A 27040-nucleotide genomic window follows, 5' to 3' on the forward strand; every position below is an offset into this window, starting at 1 on the left:
TCAAAACCCATAAAGGCACTTTAAATATATTTTGGATCACTAATGCACAATTTAGTATGGGGGGTGGGGGCTGTGTAATTTAAAACTCATTCAGATCTCAATATTTCTTTAAAAAATGGCTATGAAGAATATAAGAATAGCTATGTAACTCCAGTTTCCTGTGCTGTAAGTCAACATGGTTTCATGAGCCCCGAATGAGAATCAAATGTTGAGAACAATCAGAAGATGGTTGATTTCTACTTGCAAATTCTCAGGGGGACTTGACTGTTCAGCATTGCAGACAGAATATAAGGCAAGATATGACTTTCTGTCTGATCTGGCAAAAATAATAATGTGGCAATTCTTACATTGTTCGCTTATGCAAGGCAATAGTTTATTTTCTTTGCTGCTACTTTGGAAGGATGGCATTTATGACACGTAGTTGAAGGGGCAGCAGGCTATAATTAGCAATACAGAGTATGTCTGGTTGTGTTGCACTGAAGATCAGCTGTTGTGAAAGTAATCCTATTTCCAACATAATGAGAAAACCAAAACAAATAGGGGGCAGCTGCTACCTGCTCTGGTTAGCAAAAGGGGGTGCTAGGACTTCACACAGCATTAATATTGGAGGTGAGTTCTTCATGCTTAAATGGTCATTGGAATGAAACGTTCAGACTAAGGACTTCATCAGATGGCTTGGGAAAAGTGAGGGGAACCATCTTACCCCATGCCCTACCATCTTTCCCTGTGTCCTAGGATGGCCAGCCATTCCACATACTTTTTCAGCCTTTCCCCACTTTCTGTAGTTTGGAATCAGGTAACACTGCACTCCTGTAAACAATCTTTGGGCTCTGTTTCTATGCGCTTAGGCAAAGAAGCGCTATTGAGTACTTATTTATTATTTTATTTATTTCCCACATTTCTATCCCGCCCTTCTCACCCGAAGGGACTCAGGGCAGCTCACAGTCTGGCAAAATTCAATGCCAGTATACAAAACAAGAAGATACAACATAAGTAATTAAAACATTTAGATAATTTAACAAAGTACAATAAATACATTTAAAACAATACAATATAAAATACCACTGGAAGTGCCCTCATGGCATTTGATGGCTTCCATCAAATGGCTGTTTGATGGCTGTTTCTACGTGCATGGAAACACTAATGAAGCTCTATGTTAATGCAAAAAAAACAAAACCCAAAAAACAAAACAAAACACCTGCTCTTTTAGCATTTTGTGCCAGGTTTACACTGCAAATCCTACTAAACAAGAAGAGAAAAGAATTATGCGGGGAACAGAGAAGATCCTTTAAGACTGTGATTCCCAACCTGTGGATCCCCAGTGTTTTGGCCTATAGCTCCCAGAAATCCCGGTCAGTTTACCATCTGTTGGGATTTTTGGAATTTGAAGGCCAAAACATCTGGGACCAACAGGTTGAAAACCACTGCTTTAAGAGAGAGAGCACACTGTTCTGTGTAAAAATCAAGTAGTGGTGTGTATAAACCCCATTTTCCCCTGACTCTTGGCAAGTAAGCTTGTAATGTGATACTGGGTTGTTGTATGTCTTTCGGGCTGTGTGGCCATGTTCCAGAAGCATTCTCTCCTGACGTTTCGCCCACATCTATGGCAGGCATCCTCAGAGGTTGTGAGGTATGGAGAAAACTAAGCAAAGAGGTTAATATATATCTGTGGAAAGTCTAGGGTGAGAGAGGTCAGTGTGAATGTGTAGTTAATCACTTAAATTAGCATTGAAAAGCTTATCTGCTGTCTTCTTCCTGCCTCTGGGGCATCCTTTGTTTAGAGTCGTTAACTGCCCTTGGTTGATTCATGTCTGGAAACCCTCTGTTTTCAGAGTATTGCTTTTTATTTACTGTTCTGATTTTTGAGTTTTGTAATACTGGTAGCCAGATTTTGTTCATTTTCATGGTTTCTTCCTTTCTGTTGAAGTTGTCCACATGCTTGTGGATTTCAATGGCTTCTCTGTGTAGTCTGACATGATAGTTGTTAGAATGGTCCAGCATTTTTGTGTTCTCAAATAGTATTCTGTGTCCAGGCTGGTTCATCAAATGCTCTGCTATGGCTGATTTCTCTGGTTGAATTAGTCTGCAGTGCCTTTCATGTTCTTTGACTCTTGTTTGGGCGCTGCGTTTGGTGGTCCCTATGTAGACTTGACCTCTCTCACCCTAGACTTTCCACAGATATATATTAACCTCTTTGCTTAGTTTTCTCCATACCTCACAACCTCTGAGGATGCCTGCCATAGATGTGGGCGAAACGTCAGGAGAGAATGCTTCTGGAACATGGCCACACAGCCCGAAAGACATACAACAACCCTGTGATCCCGGCCATGAAAGCCTTCGACAACATAATGTGATACTGTTCTTTTTTTCCAGTCCCAAATCCAGGCTTAAATGTTAAGTGAGGGAAGATGTTTGGAGGAAAAATAAGAATGTTTTGTCTGATCCTTTTTCTGAAACAAATCAAGCATTCTTTCAATCGGAAGATTTAGGAGCTGTGCTACAGGTTTCAAATGCATTCTGGGAAACCTTACCTTCAAAGGGCAAACTCATCCTCTGAGCGCTGCTTAGGTAAATAAAGAAACCCCACACTGGAGCTTGGAAATGTTACTGTTTTAAACCATATTAAGGATGGGAGTCATGAAATCATCCAGTTGTTTTTTTTAGATGGAAACTCCCAGCACTCTTCACCATTGGCTTTGTGGGCTAGAGACACTGAGAACTGCAGCTCAACAACACTGCAACACTTATTCCTATCCTGGATAATAATTCCCAGAATCAGTGGTCATGATGACTGAAGGATTTTGGGAATTACAATGTTTTAAAATACAAATATCTAGTCTATAAAAGAAGGAATATCAGTAGGTTCTGTGGAACTCTGAAGTTTACAAAAATGCAACCAACCTTTCTTTTGTTTGGGTTTTTTTTTCCGTGTCAGGAGCAACCGGAGTTGCTTCTGGAGTGAAAGAATTGGCAGTCTGCAAGGACGTTGCCCAGGGGACACCCTGATGTTTTGATGTTTTACCATCCTTGTGGGAGGCTTCTCTCATGTCCCCGCATGGAGCTGGAGCTGATAGAGGGAGCTCATCCGCGCTCTCCCCGGGTGGGATTCAAACCTGGCAGCTTTCAGGTCAGCAACCCAACCTTCAAGTCACAAGGCTTTTATCCCCTAGGCCACCAGAGGCTCCTTTTTGTTTGGTGTAGGCCCTTTCCCCGTCACCCGATTGCCATTTCCCCCATCTCAATCTTCTTTTTCATCAGACACTGTTATTTATCTTGGCCTTGTAACTCTACCAATGTTTATTTGGATTTTAAATAAATGTTTAGTCTGGTTGCTAGACTGGACTAATCTAACTGGACTAATCTAACCCCCCTACCCCAGTTTCTTAGCATTAGGAATATCTGTATAGTAGTATTAGAATATATCCTTTAATCTTATTTATTGGAATGAATGGTGTAATTATACATCAGATGAATAGGATGAACTGTGGCATGGAAAACATAGTTGAGATCCCATCTGTGAGTGCAGCCCTTTTACCCACAAATGGAAGATGCCAGGATTTATGTCACAATTGTCAAAATACAGTAGTTATTCTTGTAAAAAAAGGTATGATCTCATCCCAAACAAATGGAGCCTTTGGTGGCGCAGAGGATTAAAGCCTTGTAAGCCTTGGTAGAAAAAGGAAGAAAAAGGAGGCGATAGGGCCATTGCAAGGAGAAGATGGGGTGATGGCGACAGGGGACAGGGAAAAGGCAGAACTGCTCAATGCCTTCTTTGCCTCGGTCTTCTCAGAAAAAGAAAGCCATCTTCAACCTCAGCAACACGGAATGGACGAAGGATTGGGGGAAATCCAACCCCAAATAGGGAGACACGTTGTCCAGGAACACCTGGCCTCTCTAAACGAATTCAAGTCCCCAGGGCCAGATCAGCTACACCCAAGAGTACTGAAGGAACTAGCGGAAGTTATTTCAGAACCACTGGCAATTATCTTCGAGAGTTCTTGGAGAACGGGAGAAGTCCCAGCAGATTGGAGGAGGGCGAATGTGGTCCCTATCTTCAAGAAGGGAAAAAAGAACAACCCAAACAATTACTGTCCGGTCAGCCTCACATCAATACCAGGCAAAATTCTGGAAAAGATCATTAAGGAAGTGGTCTGCGAACACTTAGAAACAAATGCGGTCATTGCTAATAGTCAACACGGATTTACCAAAAACAAGTCATGCCAGACTAATCTGATCTCTTTTTTCGATAGAGTTACGAGTTGGGTCGATACAGGGAATGCTGTGGATGTAGCGTACCTGGATTTCAGTAAGGCCTTCGACAAAGTCCCCCACGACCTTCTGGCAAACAAACTAGTTAAATGTGGGCTAGACAAAACTATGGTTAGGTGGATCTGTAATTGGCTAAGCGAACGAACCCAAAGGGTGCTCACCAATGCATCGTCTTCATCATGGAAAGAAGTGACAAGTGGAGTGCCGCAGGGCTCCGTCCTGGGCCCGGTTCTGTTCAACATCTTTATTAACGACTTAGACGAAGGGTTAGAAGGCACGATCATCAAGTTTGCAGACGACACAAAACTGGGAGGGATAGCTAACACTCCAGAAGACAGGAGCAGAATTCAAAACGATCTTGACAGACTAGAGAGATGGGCCAAAACTAACAAAATGAAGTTCAACAGGGACAAATGCAAGATACTTCACTTCGGCAGAAAAAATGGAAATCAAAGATACAGAATGGGGGACGCCTGGCTTGACAGCAGTGTGTGCGAAAAAGACCTTGGAGTCCTTGTGGACAACAAGTTAAACATGAGCCAACAATGTGATGCGGCTGCTAAAAAAGCCAATGGGATTCTGGCCTGCATCAATAGGGGAATAGCGTCTAGATCCAGGGAAGTTATGCTCCCCCTCTATTCTGCCTTGGTCAGTCCACACCTGGAATACTGTGTCCAATTTTGGGCACCTCAGTTGAAGGGAGATGTTGACAAGCTGGAAAGCGTCCAGAGGAGGGCGACTAAAATGATTAAGGGTCTGGAGAACAAGCCCTATGAGGAGCGGCTTAAAGAGCTGGGCATGTTAACCTGCAGAAGAGAAGGCTGAGAGGAGACATGATAGCCATGTACAAATACGTGAGGGGAAGTCATAGGCAGGAGGGAGCAAGATTGTTTTCTGCTGCCCTGCAGACTAGGACACGGAACAATGGCTTCAAACTACAGGAAAGGAGATTCCACCTGAACATCAGGAAGAACTTCCTCACTGTGAGGGCTGTTCGACAGTGGAACTCTCTCCCCGGGGCCGTGGTGGACGCTCCTTCCTTGGAGACTTTTAAGCAGAGGCTGGATGGCCATCTGTCGGGGGTGCTTTGAATGCGATTTCCTGCTTCTTAGCAGGGGGTTGGACTAGATGGCCCATGTGGTCTCTTCCAACTCTACTATTCTATGATTCTATGATTCTATGACTTGAAGGTTGGGTTGCTGATCTGAAGGCTGCCAGGTTCGAATCCCACACGGGGAGAACGCGGATGAGTTCCCTCTATCAGCTCCAACTCCATGCGGGGACATGAGAGAAGCCTCCCACAAGGATGGTAAAAACATCAAAACATCCGTGTGTCCCCTGGGCAACGTCCTTGCAGATGGCCAATTCTCTCACACCAGAAGCTTCTCAGGTTGCTCCTGACACACACAAAAAAATCCCAAACAAATATATTTGGAGCTGTGGGTGATCTCAAATGTTACAGTAGTTTCGTGAGCATCAGTGATACTCTTCAATTTTAAGTATTACGAGGAATTATAGGTGTTTGACGAAGGGTCCTAATATGGGGATGGAGGTGTGTTATGGATGGGATTACACTCCCCCTGAAAGACTGTGTTCACAGCTTGGGAGTGTTCCTGGATCCATCTCTCCAAATGTCAGCCCAGGTAGATGCGACGGTCAGAGGTGCTTATTATCAGCTTCTGTAGATATGCCAGTTGAGCCCCTTCTTAGAGTCAGAGGACCTAAAGATGGTAGTGCATGCACTGGTGACTTCAAGGTTGGACTTCTGCAGTGCTCTTCACATTGGGCTACCTTTGTACCAAGTTCAGGGGCTCCAGTTGGTTCAAAATACATCAGCTGGATAGGTCACAGGAATATCCAAGAGTGAACATATTACACTCATACTAAAGTCACTCTATTAGTTTTCAATTTCCAGGCGAAGTATGAGGTGTTGTTTTTGATTTTTAAAGCCCTACATGGTTTGGGTACTGGTTAGGATCGCTTTCTCCCATACAATCTGCCCTGAACACCTAGATCCTCTGGAGGGCACCCAGAGGACCTTTCACCCAGAGGACCTTTCATTGTCACCCAGAGGACCTTTCATTGTCACCCAGAGGACCTTTCATTGGCCATGCCAAGACTGTGGAATGACCTGCCACAAGAGCTCCGACAGCTAAATAAGCTGTCAGAATTTGAAACTCATCTGAAGACCTATCCAGTTTTAATCATAAACTTGTGTCCTGTGTTTTAATCTTTTTAATGGTATTTTATAGATATACGTTTTAATATGTGTATTTTATAGAAATAGAGTAGAGTCTCACTTATCCAACACTTGCTTATCCAACGTTCTGGATTATCCAATGCATATTTGTAGTCAATGTTTTCAATACATCGTAATATTTTGGTGCTAAATTCTTAAATACAGTAATTACTACATAGCATTACTGCGTACTGAACTACTTTTTCTGTTAAATTTGTTGTATAACATGATGTTTTGGTGCTTAATGTGTAAAATCATAACCTAATTTGATGTTTAATAGGCTTTTCCTTAATCCCTCCTTATTATCCAATATATTCACTTATCCAACGTTCTGCTGGCCCATTTATGTTGGATGAGTGAGACTCTACTGTACATGGAGCTCCCATTGGCGCAGTGGGTTAAACCCTTGTGCTGGCAGGACTGCTGACCGACGGGTGAGCTCCCTCTGTCAGCTCCAGCTCCCCATGCAGGGGACATGAGAGAAGCCTCTCACAGGATGGTAAAATATTAAACATCCAGGTGTCCCCTGGGCAACGTCCTTGCAGACGGCCAATTCTCTCACACCCGAAGTGACTTGCAGTTTCTCGAGTCGATCCTGACACACACAAAAAAGAAATACATATTAATATGTGTATTTTGTAGAATGTTTACAATGATTATGTGTTTTAACTATGTTGTAAACTGCCTCGAGCCATGTGGAGAGGCGAGTAAGAACAAAAATTATTATTATTACAACAAGATGAGTCCACAGCAGAAACTCTGCTAGCTGTTGTATTGAATCACATATCGGACACTTCCCAAGTGTTTAGGCACTGCACCCAGTGTGCAGATCACCACTGGGACCACCTTGACTGGCTTGTGCCAGAGTCTTTGTAATTTGATCTTTAAATCCTCATATCATGTTAGCTTTTCCAGTTATTTCTCCTCAATCCTGCTGTCACCTGGGATTGCTACATCGACAATCCATACTATGTTTTTTAACACGATTGTGAGGTCAGGAGTATTGTGCCTCCAAAACTCTGTCTGTCTGACAGACATTATTATTATCATTATTATTACCATTATTATTTTATTATGATATAGCAAACAAGATAGATATGCTGGATTTCATATCACAAAATCACAAGTTGAACATTTCCCAAGTGTCTAGGACTGTGTGATGTATTTTCGAATGATGCGTGCAGATCCCAGTAGGGTGGCCTTTTGCAGTTGGCAGATCGTGATTTTGTCAATGTCTATTGTTTCCAAATGCCGGTTGAGATCTTTTGGCACGGCACTCAGTGTGCCCATCACCACCGGGACCACCTGCACTGGTTTCTGCCAGAGTCTTTGAAGTTCAATCTTGAGGTCCTGATAGCAGCTGAGTTTTTCCTGTTGTTTTTCATCTATGCGACTGTCACCTGGGATGGCGACATCAATGATCCAAACCTTGTTCTTTTCCACAACTGTGATGTCTGGTGTGTTGTGTTCCAGAACTTTGTCAGTCTGGATTCGGAAGTCCCACAGTATCTTTGCGTGCTCATTTTCCAATACTTTTGCAGGTTTGTGATCCCACCAGTTCTTTGCTGCTGGGAGGTGGTACTTGAGGCATAAGTTCCAATGAATCATTTGGGCCACATAGTTGTGCCTCTGTTTGTAGTCTGTCTGTGCGATTTTCTTACAGCAGCTGAGGATATGATCAATGGTTTCGTCAGCTTCCTTGCACAGTCTGCATTTTGGATCATCAGCTGATTTTTCAATCTTGGCCTTAATTGCATTTGTTCTGATGGCTTGCTCCTGGGCTGCAAGGATCAGGCCTTCTGTCTCCTTCTTCAGGGTCCCATTCGTGAGCCAGAGCCAGGTCTTCTCCTTATCAGCTTTTCCTTCAATTTTGTCAAGGAACTTTCCATGCAGTGTTTTGTTGTGCCAGCTGTCAGCTCTAGTTTGTAGTGCGGTTTTCTTGTACTGGTTTTTTTGTCTGCTGTGTTTTGAGGAGTTTCTGATTTTTGACTTCAATCAAAGCAGGTTCTTCACTTTGCTTTACATATTCTGCCAGGGCATGTTCTTCTTCTTTGACTGCTTGTTTGACTTGTAAGAGTCCTCTGCCCCCTGATCTTCTAGGCAGATATAGCCGGTCAACATTACTGCGAAGGTGCAGGGAATGATGAATGGTCATGAGTTTTCTTGTTTTTCTGTCCAAATTGTCCAGTTCCACCTGTATCCAATTTATAATGCCAGCAGTATATCTTATGACAGGTATGGCCCAGGTGTTTATGGCCTTGATGGTGTTGCCTCCATTGAGCTTGCTTTTGAGAATTTTTCTGACCCTTTGTGTGTATTCTTTGCTGACCACAGTTTTCACATGTTCATGGTTGATGTCCAGCTGTAGTATGCCCAGATATTTATAGGCCTCTGGCTGGTGACACTTTATTGTTTGGCCATTGGGCATATTTATGCCCTCACTTTCAATGATTTTTCCCTTTTTCAATGCCACTGTCGAACATTTGTCCAAACCAAACTCCATGTTGATATCAGTGCTAAAAATTCGGACAGTGTTGGTCAGAGACTGGATTTCAGTTTCCGTTTTCCCATATAGCTTCAGGTCATCCATGTACATCAAATGTGAAATTTTGTGAGAATTCTTAGATGTTTGATAGCCGAGATTTGTTTTTTGTAAGATTGTTGACAGAGGGATCATGGCGATAATGAAAAGCAGAGGGGACAATGAATCTCCCTGGAAAATTCCTCTCCTGATGTTGACAAGTCCATAGCTTTCATTTCCAACAAACAGTTCAGTTTTCCAGTGCTCCATCATGTTTTCAATGAAGGTGCCAACGGTTTTACAAATCCCGATGGCGTCCAGGCACTTGATGATCCAGCTGTGTGGGAGTGAGTCAAAGGCCTTTTTGTAGTCAATCCACGTCATGTGAAGATTAGCTTTTCAGCTCTTACCATTCTCCAGAATCATTTTGTCAATCAATAACTGGTCTTTTGTGCCCCTGCTTTTCCGTTTGTTGCCTTTCTGTTCATCTGGCAAGATGTTTTTTTCTTCAAGATAGTCTTGAATTCTGTCAGCTATGATGCCAGTCAGTAGTTTAAACATAGTGGGCAGACATGTTATTGGCCTGTAGTTTCCTGGTGCTGCTCCTTTTGCTGGATCCTTTTGTATCAGGTATGTTCTTCCAGTTGTTAGCCATTCACTGATACTTCCTTTCTGCAGCATCTCATTGAATTGTTGGGCCATTTTTCCTTGTAAACTAATCAGATGTTTGAGCCAAAATCCATGAAGTTGATCACTACCAGGCGATGTCCAGTTCTTGACTTTTTGCACTCGTTTGCTGATCATTTCAGTTGTTATTTCCATCAGTTCCATTTTGTTCTGTGAGAATTTTCCTTCAAACTCCTTTATCCACCCAGCGTTTTTGTTGTAGTTTTTATTATTTTCCCAAAGTTCTTTCCAGAACTTTGTTGTTGCAGTTTTCTCTGGCTTTATGGTTACTGTGTCTGTTGTTTGGTTCAGACTCTGGTAGAACCGTCTTTGGTCTGATTGAAACAGTTGATTTTGTCTGTACTGGATGATTCTGGCTTCATATCTTTCAATTTTTCTGGCTGTTGCTGTAATTTGTTCTTTCACGATTTCCAAAGCTTCTTTATTATTATTATTATTATTATTATTATTATTATTATTATTATTATTACTACTACTATTATTACTATCGTTATTATTATATCAAGAAAATGGATACACACATTGCAACATGTATTCAGATTAATGGTGATCAAATGTCACATATAAGGTGTAGAAAGTACTGTTACTTCTGGCAGCTCTCTTTCTCATTTGCTTGGATTTCATAGTCTCTGTTTTCGGTGAACCTATCATGCACTACTTCAAGTTGCTGGATTGGGGAAAAGCTTTCCAGTGAGGAGTTTCCTACACACAGAAAAGTGGCAGATTGAGCAAAATCTTTATTAGGCAGAGAAACCGTCGAGTCATTGCAGTCTTCCACCAAAATCCCCGGGGATCAGAAAAAAAGTTTACTGCCTCATTTGCTGTTCATGTGTGATTTATGACTATGGATATTAAAGGAATCTTCTTCTAGGCTGCAAAATAGGCTTGTATCACATGAATCCAGTATTCCATTGTGTTATTATTGATAACAGATACATCAGGGGTTCTCAAACTTTTTAAGCCGAGGGCCGGTCCACAATACTTCAGACTGTTGAGGGGCCGGATTATCATTTGAAAAAAAAAATACAAATATGCACACTGCATATGTCTTATTTGTAGTGCAAAAACAACAACAACAACAAGAACAATGAAAGAACAATATAATATTTAAAAATAAAAACAATTTTAACCAACATACATTTATCAGGATTTCAATGGGAAATGTGGTCCTGCTTCTGGCCAATGATAGTCAAGTTAATCAGGGTTGTTGTTGTTGTTGTTGTTGTTGTTGTTGTTGTTGTTGTTGTTGTTGTTGTGTGCCTTCAAGTCATTTCAGACTTTGGGCGAGCCTAAGTCTAAAATTTATTTATTATTTATTTACTGCATTTATTTACTACATTTGTATCACACCCTTCTCACCCCAAAGGGGACTCAGAGTGGCTTACAAATTATATGTACATACAATATATATTATTAGCATAGCACAATATTAGCATTATATATTACTATGTTGAACTATACCACTATAATGTAATATTATTAGTAATAGTATATGTAATATAGAATATATAATTAATATTATTATTAGTGTTATATTGTATTACATTATAATATTATTATCAATATTATATGTATATACAATATATTATATTATAAAACTGAGGGCGGGGGCCAGGTAAATGACCTCGGAGGGCCGCATCCGGCCCCCGGGCCTTAGTTTGGGGACCCCTGAGATACATGCTGCATTTAGCACCCTCCATATTGCACACCTCTTTATGTCCACAATTGTGTCAATTCACTCATCCGTGGTCCTGCAATCTTCATACCTTCATAACTCCACCTTCCCACACTACTGCTGTTCCTTATTTTTTATTTTTTAGCACAGTTGTACAATCCCAGTATTAAAAACAAGAAAAGGTAAAAAATAAGTATAAAACATAGAAAAATAAAGAAAGAAAAACAGCTTGAGAACAGAGAGGTGGGGAGATTTCTACCCCCTGATATTGCCAGCATGTTGGCACAGAAGTGGAAGGGAGGTGATGAGAACATGATACGATTGGGAGTTCTTGACAGGTTCTACTCATTAATAGCCAGGAATCGGAAAGTCACAGGGAATAAGCAAACTGACATCAGGATGCACACCGTACCCTGTGATAGGGATTGCCGCCAAAGATAATAGTCCAGCTGCAATGTCACTTTGTCTCATGTAATAAAAATCCATAAGCACTAGAAATGGACCTGGATCCAAAGAGTTGGGTCTTGAAGAGTTAGAATTTGAAAGCTGCAACACCACATTTATGCACAATCCTTGTGCATGATGTTTTTATTTAATCACACTTGACCAGATGCACTGGGCTTATAAATATATGGCTATTGAGTCTTTAACTAAAGTCCTGTCAATGTGCATTTAAAAGAAGATCTATAGTCTAGTAACTCTCTTTAAGCTGGAGTTTGAGTCCTAAATTATACTGGAAGGATTAATTTTTTATTGATGGTAACTCTGAAACATTACAAACAGCAAATGATGAGTTGTCATGAACCATTTTTTATATACAACATTAAATTTAAGGCTGGGTTACTCGTTAATCTCAGTCGTGATCCAAAATTCAGCTAAAATAAAGGACTATTTTATTTTTATTATTACTGACCATTGGCACACTGTTCAATTACAATATGGATTTTATCAATATATGCAAATAGTTTAGGCAATATGAAAATCTCAACCAGGTAGTATCTATCAAATATCAATCTATTCCTTACAGAGAGTCGAAAGCACATCAGTCACAACATACACAAACTAGAAGCATAAAACTGCTCATTAAATACACACAATTCCCAAAGGGAAATCAACCTTTTACAAAATACAGTGAGTCACACAAACCATTATCTAATACAAATTCCTTCATAAACACAAGCTTTTTACAAAGATCTCTGTGACAGTTTTCAACTTCACAATGAAATAGTTCATTTTCAAAACCCACACAATTCTGAAGCATTAGTTTTTGGAAGAAAACCAAATGATTATGTACAGAAAAAAACGTTGTTTCCGTCTATATTAGGCAAAATAATATTTTGCTGCTTAAATGAAAATGTAATATTGCCTGATGAATCCTTCTGCTTTTGCAATCTCATGAAACTTTATTTTTATATTTGTATGTTCTCAAACTAAAAAAAGGGAACTAAAATATGCGCGGGCAATCCTAGCCCTGAACGAATTGTGCCAGCCAAATACTTGGCTTTACTAATTTATTCTGATTTTCCTGATGATTGATTTGGGTTTAAAATGCTTTGGTCATTTAGTCTTTGTCAGCTTCTCTTGTTTCTGACAATATAATGGACTTTGTCTACATTTCAGGAGTAGACAAATGCTCATGAGTGACAGCTCAACCACAGCTGGAGAACCACACAATTGCCACTCTGGCCTATTCTCCCCATCATTCACAACTGTTAATAGCTTCCAGTGATATGGCAACAGGCGCTATTACACAATATAGCAAGGAGAGAGGGGATATGGGAAATTTTGCACAGAAACAATTATCTTGATGTGGAACATTGTGTGGCCAGGGCTTGAAATTTTCACAGAATCATAGAGTTGGAAAAGACTGTATGGGCCATTCAGTTTAATCCCCTCCCATGCAGGAAAAATACAATCAAAATACTCCAACAGATGGTCATCAAGCCTGTCTTTAAAATCCTCCAAAGAAGGAGCCTCTACAGCACTCCGAGGCAGAGAGTTCCACTGTTAAACAGCTCTTACAGTCAGAAGTTCTTCTTATTGTTCAAGTGGAATCTCCTTTTCTGTAATTTGAACCCATTGCTCTGAGTCCCAGTGTTCAGGGCAGCAGAAAACAAGTCTTCTCCCTCTAGTTCAAGTTAGGATGGACTATATGAAGTTTTAGCTTATCAAAGTCCTAATAATTCAGGGGTCTACTCTAGTGGGGAACAACTATTCGATTTAGGCCTTTGAAAGGATGTCGCACTGAAGACTTGTTTCCTGCAGGTCCAGATTCCACCTAAACATGAGGAAGAACTTCCTGATGGAACGAGCTGTTTGACAATGGAATATGATGCCTCTGAATGTGGTGGCGTCTTCTTCTCAGGGGGTTTCTAAGTAGAAGGTGAATGGCCATCTGCTTTAATTCTATGTTCATAGAATCATAGAATAGTAGAGTTGGAAGAGACCTCATGGGCCATCCAGTCCAACCCCCTGCCAAGAAGCAGGAACTCGCATTCAAAGCACCCCCCGACAGATGGCCATCCAGCCTCTGTTTAAAAGCTTCCAAAGAAGGAGCTTCCACCACATGGAGTTGGACTGGATGGCTCTTGTGATCTTTTTCAATTCTATGATTCTAATAAATCTGTGGTGGCATTTTGTTGCCTGTAGGTGGGTACAGGTTCTTCAGTTTTCATAATGATCCAGAAGCCTTGATCTGAACAGTGGGGAAATACATTACTTAAAAAGAGTGTTCAGTGTCTCTCAACTGTGAGGTTCATTAAAGCCCTACTTACCTAGGTATAGATTTTAATGAGAATATATATCTGCAATCCAAAGTTGCCTGCAACTATAATTGGACTGGAGTGATGTTCGTTTTTATTTTGCTTTGACTACCTTTACACCTTTGCCCCTTATAACATGGCAAAGAAAGAGAGCTTTCCTTAACTATTCATGAAAGCACTGGTTGAAACTCCCTTTTCTAAGCAGCTACTGAAGGTACAGATATGTTCTTGATTACTTCTGATAAGTGTTGTTTCTGACTGAATGAAAAGGAAAGAGAACGAGTAGGATTGCTACTCTAGTGTTGTGTCTGTCCAATAGAAGTCAGAGGGAAAATATCAGCACAAATGGGGCCAAAGGATCTACAATATACAGTAGAACATGCTTTTTGCCCAAACTTTGCCTGCGTGTCCAGGACCTAAAGCATTGATGCCTTTCTGATAGTGTGATTTCTTTTCTTCTCTCATCCTTGATTTAAAATGAGGCCAATACAATACCAGGAGTCTTTTTCTAGAAAACAAGAAGCTCAAAGGCTTCTTGAAAACCTGTTGGCTATTTTTATTTGAATGCTACATCAATTGCTGTTTAAATGAAACAATGCTATTCTAAGGATTTCCAGGACCCTGGTTCCGGTGGGGTATGCAAAAGCCCTGTTCATGACAGAGCTTTTGGGAAAATATAGCACAAGCAATGTGGTGGCTCAATAGACTTTTCTCTCCCCCTCCCTGTGCCGTTTTGCCAGCCTCTGTGCTAAAATGGCAGGGACGAGGGGCGACTCTGTCACCCGGCCTGCCACTTCATCAAGGTGACACTTCCCCCATTGCTGGCATGGATCATTGGAGCCAACACTACACAGGCAAGCTCTTGTGTTTGGAGGAAAGCTTCCTAGGATGCTTCCACTCCCATTGTGGAGCCTCTGCTGGAAGTCCAGCAGTGTTGTGGGATCGGAAGCATGCCCACCTATCGCTGGACTGGAGGAAGTGCTCTAGGACACTAAAAAAACCCCATGTGATGAAGTTGTAGGATTGCTGAAGGAAATGTGTTGAGAATCTACATTGCAGTGGTGGAGTTTCCCAGTGTAGTAATCAGAGCTGGCAGGTGTTGGCTACCTTCCCCAGTCTACAACTGCTAGAAGCTACTGGGAACAGCCTCATTGACCTGGCCACTGACTGACTGTGGGGGTGTATCTGGGCTTGTTCTCATTGCTCTTGAGCCAGGAGAGATGAAGGTACCTTCTTGTCTCCGGTATAAGGCTACTTCTTTCTCAGTCAATGATCAAGAGCACCTGGAACAAATTTGGGCACATACCCACTCTTGATTTGTGGATTGGGTGATGCAGCTGAGCATTAGGGTGGGCCTTGCAGACAGAGCCATCCCGAGGTAATTTTTGGGAGTAGGAGACCAGAATTTTGCCCCCCCCCCAAACAAATCACTGAAAAATACATGCGGCGGCAGCCCCCTGGAGAGAGCGCACGGCGGCGCACGTGGACACGGAAGGCCCAGCCACCCATCTGCGGGGGCGATTGGAAGGTCTACGCACATGCACAGACCCATCGACCATGCTTTTTGGGCAATGAGCCTGTGCGTGTGTGCAGGCCTTCCAATAGGGCCAATTGGAAGGCCTGCGCATGTGTACAGGTCCATCACCCAAAAAGCATGGTCAATGGGCTTGTGCGCATGCGCAGAAATTCCAATCGGCCCCGTGGACATGGAAGGCCCACCCGTCTCTGCGGTCGATTGCCTGGTGCTGCGCGGAGCAATTGCTTTGGCCTGGCACTGTGCAGAGCGATTGCTTCATCCTGGTGCCACATGGAGTGGCCTAGGCGGGCCGGGACTCCTGGCTCACGTGGGGGTGCCTCGACAGCACCCCCGGTAATAATGCGCCACAGGTGAACACCTAATTGGCCTCGCCGGTGGACCGCCTCTGCTTGCAGAACAAGGTACTGGGTGCCTCCTTTTACATAGTCCAGACATGTACATATGCAGGCATAAACTTCATCAATAGTGTGCTGCCCATGATCCCCTTGGAAGATGTCATGAAAAAGGGAGAGAGACATTCTTTCCTCTTGTCTGTCTTCTTGCCTCTTTGAAACAGACTCACTAAATCCTAGGTTGGGATTCTGGCCCAGCAGCTGGCATCTATTTTACACCTAAGGTGACACGATAATATGGATTTGCAGTTAATTTTGGAATGAAAAACATGTGGTGGTCCAAATGTTGTTTCATTGTGACTCCCATCAGTCCTTGTCAGCACAGTCAACAGTGATGGATGACGAGAGTCGCACTCCAAACCACACTGGAGGGTTACATGCTCCCTATTCCTGTGGGAAGAGGAGCAACAGCAAAGCCTCTGGCAGAGATTGGCTGAACCAGAGAATCCAAAAAACATAGAATATGTGAAGCAGAAGATGTATGGGTCTATTAAAGTTGGAGCCACAGGATTGAAAGGACAGTAGCTTAAGGACAGTGAGGACTGAGTAGAATGTAGCCATAGTAAGAGGCAAAGGCCAGTGGAAGGGAGAAGAGTAAGGTTAGGAGAGAGAATGGGTATACAGTGTTCCCTCACTACTTCGCAGTTCACTTTTTGCGGATTCGCTGTTTCACGGTTTTTCGATAAACTCTAAAAGGCTATTATAAATCATAAAAAATTACAATTTACATCCTAAGGAAGGGAGGAAGGAGAAGCCAAAGGGAGAGAAAAGGAGCCCAAGTGGCAACAGGAGGAGAAGGAGGCAATTTATCAACACACGATTGGTTGATAAAGACTTCAAATAGTGTATAACTATTAAAGTAATGTATAAATATTAAAATAAATATAGTGTCCCTATTTCGCAGATTTTCACTTATTGCGGGTGGTCCTGGAACCTAACCCCAGCGATAAGTGAGGGAACACTGTAGTAAAAAAATGCACATGGCCAGCAATGTAGGACTGGGGTATCAAACTGATTAGAAATAATCAGCAACATCTTTGTATACTAAATTTAATCTCTATTTAAAAATGGGAGGGATTAGTCTTCAGATATGGCAACAGGCAGTTCTTTATGGGCCAACCATAAAAAGATGAGTTGGACATGTATGTAAACATCCCATCCCCCGACCAACACTTTCTTCTATTCTGTATTAATTACTGCCAGCAAACAACCGATTTTTCAAAGCCACAAAGCCAAATATCTTTCTTGCTAGAGAAGATCTAAGAATATCTAAACAAAAACAACATGTCTTTTCAATAGGGATTTGTCATGTTGCAGCATTGTGTTCTTTGCTCTACATAATTTAGGGTGCCTAATAGGATTGTGTAAGAATGACCGATAAAAAACACACTAGGTTCTCAAATGATAGACCCTTCCATGAAAAATGTCTAGCTTTTTCAAAGTGCACAATACCCAAGTATTGCCACAATCCTCAGCATGAGTATCAATGCTGACCTGCTCTGTAAGGATGTCATAAAGTTCCTGAGGGGCAGGTAATTCTTAAGGCCAGTGTATGGGCAAGCGATAGCTCAGAACAGCAGAATTAAACTATGACCTTATTTAATGGAGAACATCTATTTTATTGCTTTGTATTATTACAGGTGTCTTTTTTTCTGGTTGGAGTCTTGATGGGAGAGATATTCTCCTTCAAATTCCACATCGGCACAGACAAGACAAGCTGCTGTGGTTTGCTCACAAACACAAAGCCAACGCTTGTTATCTTGCCATGGATCAATATGGGAAAGTTACATGATTTAAAATGGGTGCCGTTCTCCCTTCCTGGGTTCCTGGGTTCCAAAAGTGAGGAAAAACTATTTTAAAATGCTGCTCTCTACCTTATTGTGACTGTATTCACAAGAGAACTTCGGAAAAAAGTTGCATTTATTATTTTGACACTTAAGAGTTAGGCTTAAATGGCAATTTAATGGATGAGGGAGGCAAAGAAATGATAACTACCTAAGGTTCACATTGTAGTATATGTCCACTTTCCACTTGGATTCCCACTGGAGCAACTTGTTTTTCATTGCTGTAAGCCTTCCCTCAAATACATTTGTCTTCTTTCATGACAGCTGTTCTTTATCTCAAGGCATTGCTTGCATTCTGTCTTCTCACCAAACGACTAGATCAATCGCCATCTCCTCTGAGTTTTTCTAAGTTGTTCAGTCATTTCTCCTCCTTGTTGGACAAAGCTGCTCGTCTTGGACTGCAATCTTACCTCTCCCATCTTGAGGCACATCAAAATGTTTTTCTGGAAATTAAGTAAGAGAATGTATCAGTCCAGCCATGATTTGCAACCTGTATTTTAAAATACAAATAAATCTGAAAGAGTCTTCCTAAATAGCGTTTTCTACTTGGCTTTTTAAATGAATACATTAATAAAATTTCTCACTGAGATCCTGCACAGTATACATAGCTACTGTGTTTCCCCAAAAATAAGACAGTGTCTTATATTAATTTTTGCTCCCAAAGATGCTCTAGGTCTTATTTTCAGGGGATGTCTTATTTTTCCATGAAGAAGAATTCACATTTATTGTTGAACAAAAAAATGAACATTTATTATATACTGTACAGTAGTTGTCATCACAAACCAGCATAACCAGACAAACTGTGAATCCTATCAAGAATTTCTTTTTACTACCATTATTTCCATGTACAATACTCTATGGTAGGTACATTTACCAATCCTGCATGCTGTGGTGTTCTGTTTGTTGGGCATGCTTCGAAACAAAAACTTTGCTAGGTCTTACTTTCGAGGGAGGCCTTATATTTAGCAATTCAGCAAAACCTCTACTAGGTCTTATTTTCTGAGGATGTCTTATTTTAGGGGAAACAGGGTATATAGGTTGCCATAGGAAAGCAAGGACAGGGTTCCTCTACCTCTAAGAAATAATATACTACTGTGTTTCCCCAAAAATAAGACATTGTCTTATATTAATTTTTGCTCCCAAAGATGCTCTAGGTCTTATTTTCAGGGGATGTCTTATTTTTCCATGAAGAAGAATTCACATTTCTTGTTGAACAAAAAAATGAACATTTATTATATACTATACAGTAGTTGTCATCACAAACCAGCATAACCAGACAAACTGTGAATCCTATCAAGAATTTCTTGTTTCTACCATTATTTCCATGTACAATACTCTATGGTACGTACATTTACCAATCCTGCATGCTCTGGTGTTCTGTTTGTTGGGCATGCTTTGAAACAAAAGCTTTGCTAGGTCTTACTTTCGGGGGAGGCCTTATATTTAGCAATTCAGCAAAACCTCTACTAGATCTTATTTTCTGGGGATGTCTTATTTTAGGGGAAACAGGGTATGATGTTGTAGCTACCCCCCCAAAAAAATCTTAAAAAATCAGGCAGCAAAACAAAGAATTTAAATATGGTCAACAGCTTAGCCAGACATATATAACAATAATACTTCAAGCATATAATATTTATATTGTAAACCTAAGTGAATTATAAAGGGGCCATGGTGGCACTGCGGGTTAAACCACTGAGCTACTGAACTTGCTGACTGGAAGGTTGGCAGTTTGAATCTGCATGATGGAGTGAGCTCCACTGTCAGCCCCAACTTCTGACAACTTAGCAGTTCGAAAACATGCAAGTGGAGAAGATCATAGGTACCGCTCCATTGGCTTAGAAATGGAGATAAGAACCACTGCCCAGAGTCAGATACAACTAGACTTAATGTCAAGGGGAAACCTTTACCGTTAAGTGAATTATTGATTGTAAGATCACAAAAAACAAAGGCACATAAAACAAGTAAGTTGAAAACAAAATATGGCACACAATTGTGAATGAAATTACAGTTGTACAGTAGAGTCTCACTTATCCAACATAAACGGGCCAGCAGAACGTTGGATAAGTGAATATGTTGAATAACAAGGAGGCATTAAGGAAAAGCCTATTAAACATCAAATTAGGTTATGATTTTACAAATTAAGCACTAGAACATCAAGTTATACAACAAATTTGACAGAAAAAGTAGTTCAATACGCAGTAATGCTATGTAGTAATGACTGTATTTACGAATTTAGCACCAAAATATCACGATATATTGAAAAGATTAACTACAAAAATGCATTGGATAATCCAGAACGTTGGATAAGCGAGTGTTGGATAAGTGAGACTCTACTGTATATACTCACATTTGCATGTTTTTGAAATGCTAGAAGCTGGGGCTGACAGCAGGAGCTCACCCCACTCTCCAGATTTGAACCGCCGACCTTTCTGTCTGCAAGTTCAGTAGCTCAGTGGTTTAACCCACTGCACCACCAGGGTCTCCTAATCAACCAATAGGTAAAGGTAAACGTTTCCCCTGATGTTAAGTCCAGTCAGGGTTGGTGCTCATCTCCATTTCTAAGCCGTTGTCCACAGACACCTCCAAGGTCATGTGGCGGGCATGACTGCATGGAGTGCCGTTACCTTCCCGCCGGTGTGGTACCTATTGATCTACTCACATTGGCATGTTTTCGAACTGCTAGGTTGGCAGAAGCTGGAGCTAATAGCAGACGCTCATTCCGCTCCCGGGATTTGAACCTGGGAGCTTTCGGTCTGCAAGTTCAGCAGCTCAGTGCTTTAACACACTTCACCACCGAAGTGTGTTTTATTAATTATTTTAATTTTCCTAGGCTTATTTGAGATTGTCCAATTCACTGTTATTCCACACACTTGAAACCATGTTGAGTTTAGACAAAATGAAACAAAACACGAGGAAGTGATTTATTTGAAGCTCATCCTCATTTTTAAAAGCCTAATAATGCAATATATGGAGGGAAATGGAGAACCTCTATGGAGGTATCTGCGCTACTATCTGGTTTGGCTTGAGGAGATGAAATCTTAATTTGGTCTTGTGGCACTTTAGGCTGCAGATGTGGATCTAAAAAGTAATGAATACATTTCCTTCATGTAGAAAATTAGCCTGTTGATGACATGTGGTCTGGTTTAGTTTCGTCAAGCAAGTTAGATTTTTATATGAATAGGGGTTTTTTTTGTTTCTAAATGAAGGAATATTCAATAATGTGAGCTTCCGCCTCTGCCATTGTAAGTGGCACAGCAAGATATGAGTTCTGTTCTATAGAAATATGAGAATGGAGTTAAAGTAAAGGAAGAGTATCACAACAGCAGTAAAAACATAATAAAATTCACCAACTGTATATAATAATTAAATCAAGTAGATATCAATCCAAAGCCACAATGTAATACAATGAACACAATCTCAGCATGAAAGTTTCACTAAAGTGCACCCCTCCAAGCTGCACAGAATGAACAAATGCATTTTTAAACATTGTTTTAAACAAAGTGGTGCAACAATGACCATGTTTGCCTGGTGAGAGAATTTCACAGGGAAAGAGAGGAAGGGAAAGAGCATTCACAGAATGTGTGGCTAAATTATAAACTCTTGGCAGCTGAATGACATATCGGTAATTTCTAATTCAGTACAGCAGCACAGTGTGTCCCAAACATAATTGAACTCACAACATACTCAGAAGAATAATATTCCCATTTATTATCAACTCCTTCAGGTGTTTTCCAAGGCACCATGAGTTTAGACTGATTTTCTTGGAATCAAATTCAGGTTTTTTTTAAAGAAAGTACATTTCTAAAATGATAATGCAAATAGAAAAAAAACAAAGAATGAATGAAACTGGGGACTGCTACACAATAATTCAACCAGCCATTTTATTTCCCAGTTGCCACATGTGAAGAGATTCTGAGTCAACTGTTTCCAGTTTTCACTAGCCAACTCTATTTTCTAATGTAAAAATTCAGAGTATAAGTAGGGCGTAAAATAGTTATTTTTCTTTACCTGAAATGCAAGAACCAAAGATGAATGTTCCACAGATGAAAAATATAAAATCATAACAAAACTGAAGGGATATGAAAGAGGAAATGAATAGTAATAATAATAATAAAAGGTAAAGGTTTCCCCTGACGTTAAGTCCAGTCATGTCTGACTCTGGGGGTTGGTGCTCATCTCAATTTCTAAGCCGAAGAGCCAGCGTTGTCCGTAGACACCTCCAAGGTCATGTGGCCGGCATGACTGCATGGAGCACTGTTACCTTCCCACCGGAGTGGTACCTATTGATGTACTTACATTTGCATGTTTTCGAACTGCTATGTTGGCAGGAGCTGGGGCTAACAGCAGGCACTCATTCCGCTCATGGGATTTGAACCTGGGACCTTTTGGTCCGCAAGTTCAGCAGCTCAGCACTTCAATGCACTGTGCCACCAGGAACCCCAATAATAATAATAGTACTACTTTATTTGTATTCTGCCCTATCTCCCCAAGGTTACTCAGGGCGGATTCCAGCAAACACAAAGGCAAACATTCACCACCTAGAAACAACCATAATACAGATAAAGATGAAGGCTTCCCCTTCCGGCTCTTGAGGGTGGTGCTCATCTCCATTTCTAAGTCGAAGAGCCGGTGTTGTGCATAGACACCTCCTAGGTCATGTGGTTGGCATGACTGCATGGAGCGCCATTTACCTTCCTGCCAAAGCAGTACCTATGTTTTCGCACTGCTAGGTTGGCAGAAGCTGGGGCTAATGGTGAGAGCTCAGCCAGTCCCAAGGATTTGAACTACCAACCTTTGGGTCAGCATCTCAGCGGTTTAATCTGTTGTGCCATCCTGGCCCCAATATTAGATTAGAAAATCCAAGATGTTTATTACTTGTCTAAATTCATTGTAGCTTGGAAAGAAGAGTTGCTTTTTTTCATTCTTTGGATAGCTCAGGATGTCAATTAGTTTAACATGCCCTTGACAGAAATGGTATTCCACTATACAAACAATGATTTATGGGAATGCTTTAAAATAAATCAATCGATTTTCTCTAATGTGGAATAAGTGAGTCAAATTGCTGGCTTTGGAAAGCAATGATCAAACAAGGTCCAGCTCCTTGATATATGGGCACTGTTTTGTTTTTTTAAACCCACAATAGAATTCAATAAGTGATAGCATATACAAGCAGCTAACCAAGATATACTATGCCCAGGATCCAAAACGCACCATGTGGAAAACTATTCTTTTAATACACCCAGAGTTTGATATTGTTCATTTGTCATCCACTCAAGCAGATTCAAATTCAGTTCAGTAAATTCACTTCAACATTTGGAGTGTCTATATGTTGATGGATTTCATGGTATCAGTATGAAATTGGCTGAGATATTACATCTAGCAATGTTTGCTAGGGTATGGTGGATTATCATTTTTGAAAACATCAGTGTAATATGAAGCCCACATATCTACCAGTGAATTAGGTAAAGGTAAATGTTTTCCCGTGACATTAAGTCTTATCATGTCCGACTTTGGGGGTTGGTGCTCATCTCCATTTCTAAGCTGAAGAGCCGGCATTGTCAGTAGACACCTACAAGGTCATGTGGCTGGCATGACTGCATGGAGGACTTATCTTCCTGCTGGAGCTGTACCTATTGATCTACTCACATTTTACATGTTTTCGAACTGCTAGGTTGGCAGAAGCTGGGGCTAACAGCCGAAGTTCACCCCGCTCCCTGGATTCGAACCGCTGACCTTTCGGTCAGCAAGTTCAGCAGCTCAGCGGTTTAACCCACTGCACCACCAGTGGCTACAGTGAACGATGTAGTCTAAAATCTCTAACATAGCCTTTTAAAGATGCAGTTATATAATCACAACATTTGGCCAAAGATCTAGATTTCTCACCATCTTCCCCACCACTCTAATTTATTACATCATCTAGCTCAATGAAGACTTCTGGGCAAGTCAAAAATGTGAATCCCTTGTTGGAATTTTAGTTGACCCTCATAAAATATTGCCTACTTGTGAATTTTGGTTTTGTTTGATTCTCATCGACAAGAGTAGGTAACTTTTTTGTGCAGTCTCTGGCACTGAATTGGGCAGGGCATTACTCAAACATTTGCTCTCTGCAAGTACACAAATAGGAACATTCTGCAGCGGAAGTTTCCACACTGTTTTCAAAGACAGCCTGATGGAAGCAAGTAGTTCAGGTATAACTGAATAGCTGGTATTCCAGCTTAAGCTGCTGAAAGGGACTCCTGGCTGATGTAAGATCTCCTGTACTTCAGAAGCCCCAATTTCTGAAATTCAAGCAATGTGCAACCAATATACATAGATCACCCTGCTTCCCTGTCCAAAGCTCTGTTTGCTTTGGTTTGAAACCTTTATCTGCCTCCAAACTGCCTGTGTATGACTCTTTTAAAATGTACAGTCTCGAGTGACACATTCACAAATGATTCATGTTCATAATTTCTATGCATTCAATAGTGTAGAGAATGCACAGATATAATAAAAGTCCCCTAGTCCTGACTTACTGGATGGATATCTATTTTCGTCTTGATTGGGATGCAGCAGATCCCTTCCCTGCTAGTCAGGAATTGCAGCTGACACCTTGCTTCTGACTCCTGTACATGCAGTCCCCAAGTTATGAACAAGATAGATTCTGTAGGTTTGTTTTTAAGCTGAATTTGTATGTAAGTCAGAACATGTATATTTTAAGTATAACTTCAGCCTCTATCTATCTATCTATCTATCTATCTATCTATCTATCTATCTATCTATCTATCTATCTATCTATCATCGATAACTTAGGATAACATAATAATAATCACCATCATCATCATCATCATCATCATCATCATCATCATCATCATCATCCTCCGAAAATACATCACACAGTCCTAGACACTTGGGAAGTGTTCGACTTGTGATTTTGTGATATTAAATCCAGCATATCTATCTTGTTTTCTGTGTCATAATAATAATAATTAATAATAATAATAATAATAATAATAATAATAATAATAATCTAATCATATGTTTGAGCCAAAATCCATGAAGTTGATCACTACCAGGTGATGTCCAGTTCTTGACTTTTTGCACTCGTTTGCTGATCATTTCAGTTGTTATTTCCATCTGTTCCATTTTGTTCTGTGAGAATTTTCCTTCAAAGACAGAAGGCCTGATCCTTGCAGCCCAGGAGCAAGCCATCAGAACAAATACAATTAAGGCCAAGATCAAAAAATCAGCTGATGACCCAAAATGCAGACTGTGCAAGGAAACCTATGAAACCATTGATCATATCCTCAGCTGCTGTAAGAAAATCACATAGACAGACTACAAATAGAGGCACAACTATGTGGCCCAAATGATTCACTGGAACTTATGCCTCAAGTACCACCTCCCAGCAGTAAATGCGTGGAGATCCCAGTAGGGGATCTGGAATACTGTGTCCAATTTTGGGCACCACAGTTGAAGGGAGATGTTGACAAGCTGGAAAGCGTCCAGAGGAGGGCGACTAAAATGATTAAGGGTCTGGAGAACAAGCCCTATGAGGAGCGGCTTAAAGAGCTGGGCATGTTTAGCCTGCAGAAGAGAAGGTTGAGAGGAGACATGATAGCCATGTACAAATATGTGAGGGGTAGTCATAGGGAGGAGGGAGCAAGCTTGTTTTCTGCTGCCCTGCAGACTAGGACACAGAACAATGGCTTCAAACTACAGGAAAGGAGATTCCACCTGAACATCAGGAAGAACTTCCTGACTGTGAGAGCTGTTCGGCAGTGGAACTCTCTCCCCCGGGCTGTGGTGGAGGCTCCTTCTTTGGAGGCTTTTAAGCAGAGGCTGGATGGCCATCTGTCGGGGGTGCTTTGAATGTGATTTCCTGCTTCTTAGCGGGGGGTTGGACTAAATGGCCCATGAGGTCTCTTCCAACTCTACTATTCTATGATTCTAAAGAATTGGTGGGATCACAAACCTGCAAAAGTACTGGAAAATGAGCACGCAAAGATACTGTTGGACTTCCGAATCCAGACTGACAAAGTCTGGAACACAACACACCAGACATCACAGTTGTGGAAAGAAAAAGATTTGGATCATTGATGTTGCCATCCCAGGTGACAGTCTCATTGACGAAAAACAACAGGAAAAACTCAGCCGCTATCAGGACCTCAAGATTGAACTTCAAAGACTCTGGCAGAAACCAGTACAGGTGGTCCCGATGGTGATGGGCACACTGGGTGCCGTGCCAAAAGATCTCAGCCAGCATTTGGAAACAATAGACATTGACAAAATTACGATCTGTCAACTGCAAAAGGCCACCCTACTGGGATCTGCACGTATTATCCGAAAATACATCACACAGTCCTAGACACTTGGGAAGTGTTCGACTTGTGATTTTGTGAAATGAAATCCAGCATATCTATCTTGTTTGCTGTGTCATACAATAATAATAATAATAATAATAATAATAATAATAATAATAATAATAATAATAATAACAACAACAACAACAACAATAGCCTCCTCCACAGATCACAGTGCTCTGGCCGGTGTGTAAACAGAGATGCGGTTCTGCAAACAGTCTGGATCTGAACCATTTAGGGCTTTATAGGTAACGACCAGCACTTTGTGTTTAGCCCGGAAGTAGACTGACATCCAGTGGAGCTGCCGTAGCATGGGAGTCGTCCTCTCATGAAATGGTGCTCCAGTTAGTAATCTGGCCACCGATCTCTGCACCAGCTGAAGGTTCCGAACTACCTTCAAAGGCAGCCCCATGTAGCGAGCATTGCAGTAATCCAATGGGAGGTAGCCAAAGCGTGGACTACCATCTCCTTTCGAGCCAAGGAAATAAAATCATTCCTAATCATTTTTATCCATGTCACTTTGGACAATTGACAATGAGAGCAAGTCTAAGTCAAAACATAATTTTTGGCAGTACAGAAATGACTACACATACCCAAGAAGCTTTTTTAGAAATTCTAAATGAAGATTAGTGAGTGCTTTTCATTGGACCCAAGTGAAAATTGTGTGATGAGCACAAAAGCAATAAGATCATAACCAAATCATATCAGCATTCATATCTTCAATTTAAATCTCAGACATGTATATGAAGGAGAACAAACTGGGTATATAGTGAAT

General features: G+C 41.1%; 1 protein-coding gene across 10 annotated transcripts in view; it reads right to left on the reverse strand.

Annotated features, from left to right (window-relative positions):
* Positions 1 to 27040, reverse strand: part of shisal1 (shisa like 1) — a 267217-nt gene that overhangs the window by 102665 nt on the left and 137512 nt on the right. Inside the window, exon 2 of one of the 10 annotated variants that reach the window (XM_062981943.1) lies at positions 8113 to 18369. The exons of 8 other annotated variants lie outside the window; for them this stretch is intronic. In XM_062981943.1, the coding sequence (XP_062838013.1) occupies positions 8427 to 9413 (987 nt within the window). In that variant the 5' untranslated portion in view covers positions 9414 to 18369 and the 3' untranslated portion in view covers positions 8113 to 8426. Of the gene's footprint in view, positions 1 to 8112; positions 18370 to 27040 lie in introns of those variants that run through there. One more of the 10 variants, XM_003221411.4, reaches the window with a different exon arrangement.

Source organism: Anolis carolinensis, chromosome 5, assembly GCF_035594765.1.
Source record: "Anolis carolinensis isolate JA03-04 chromosome 5, rAnoCar3.1.pri, whole genome shotgun sequence".
NCBI lineage: Eukaryota > Metazoa > Chordata > Lepidosauria > Squamata > Dactyloidae > Anolis > Anolis carolinensis.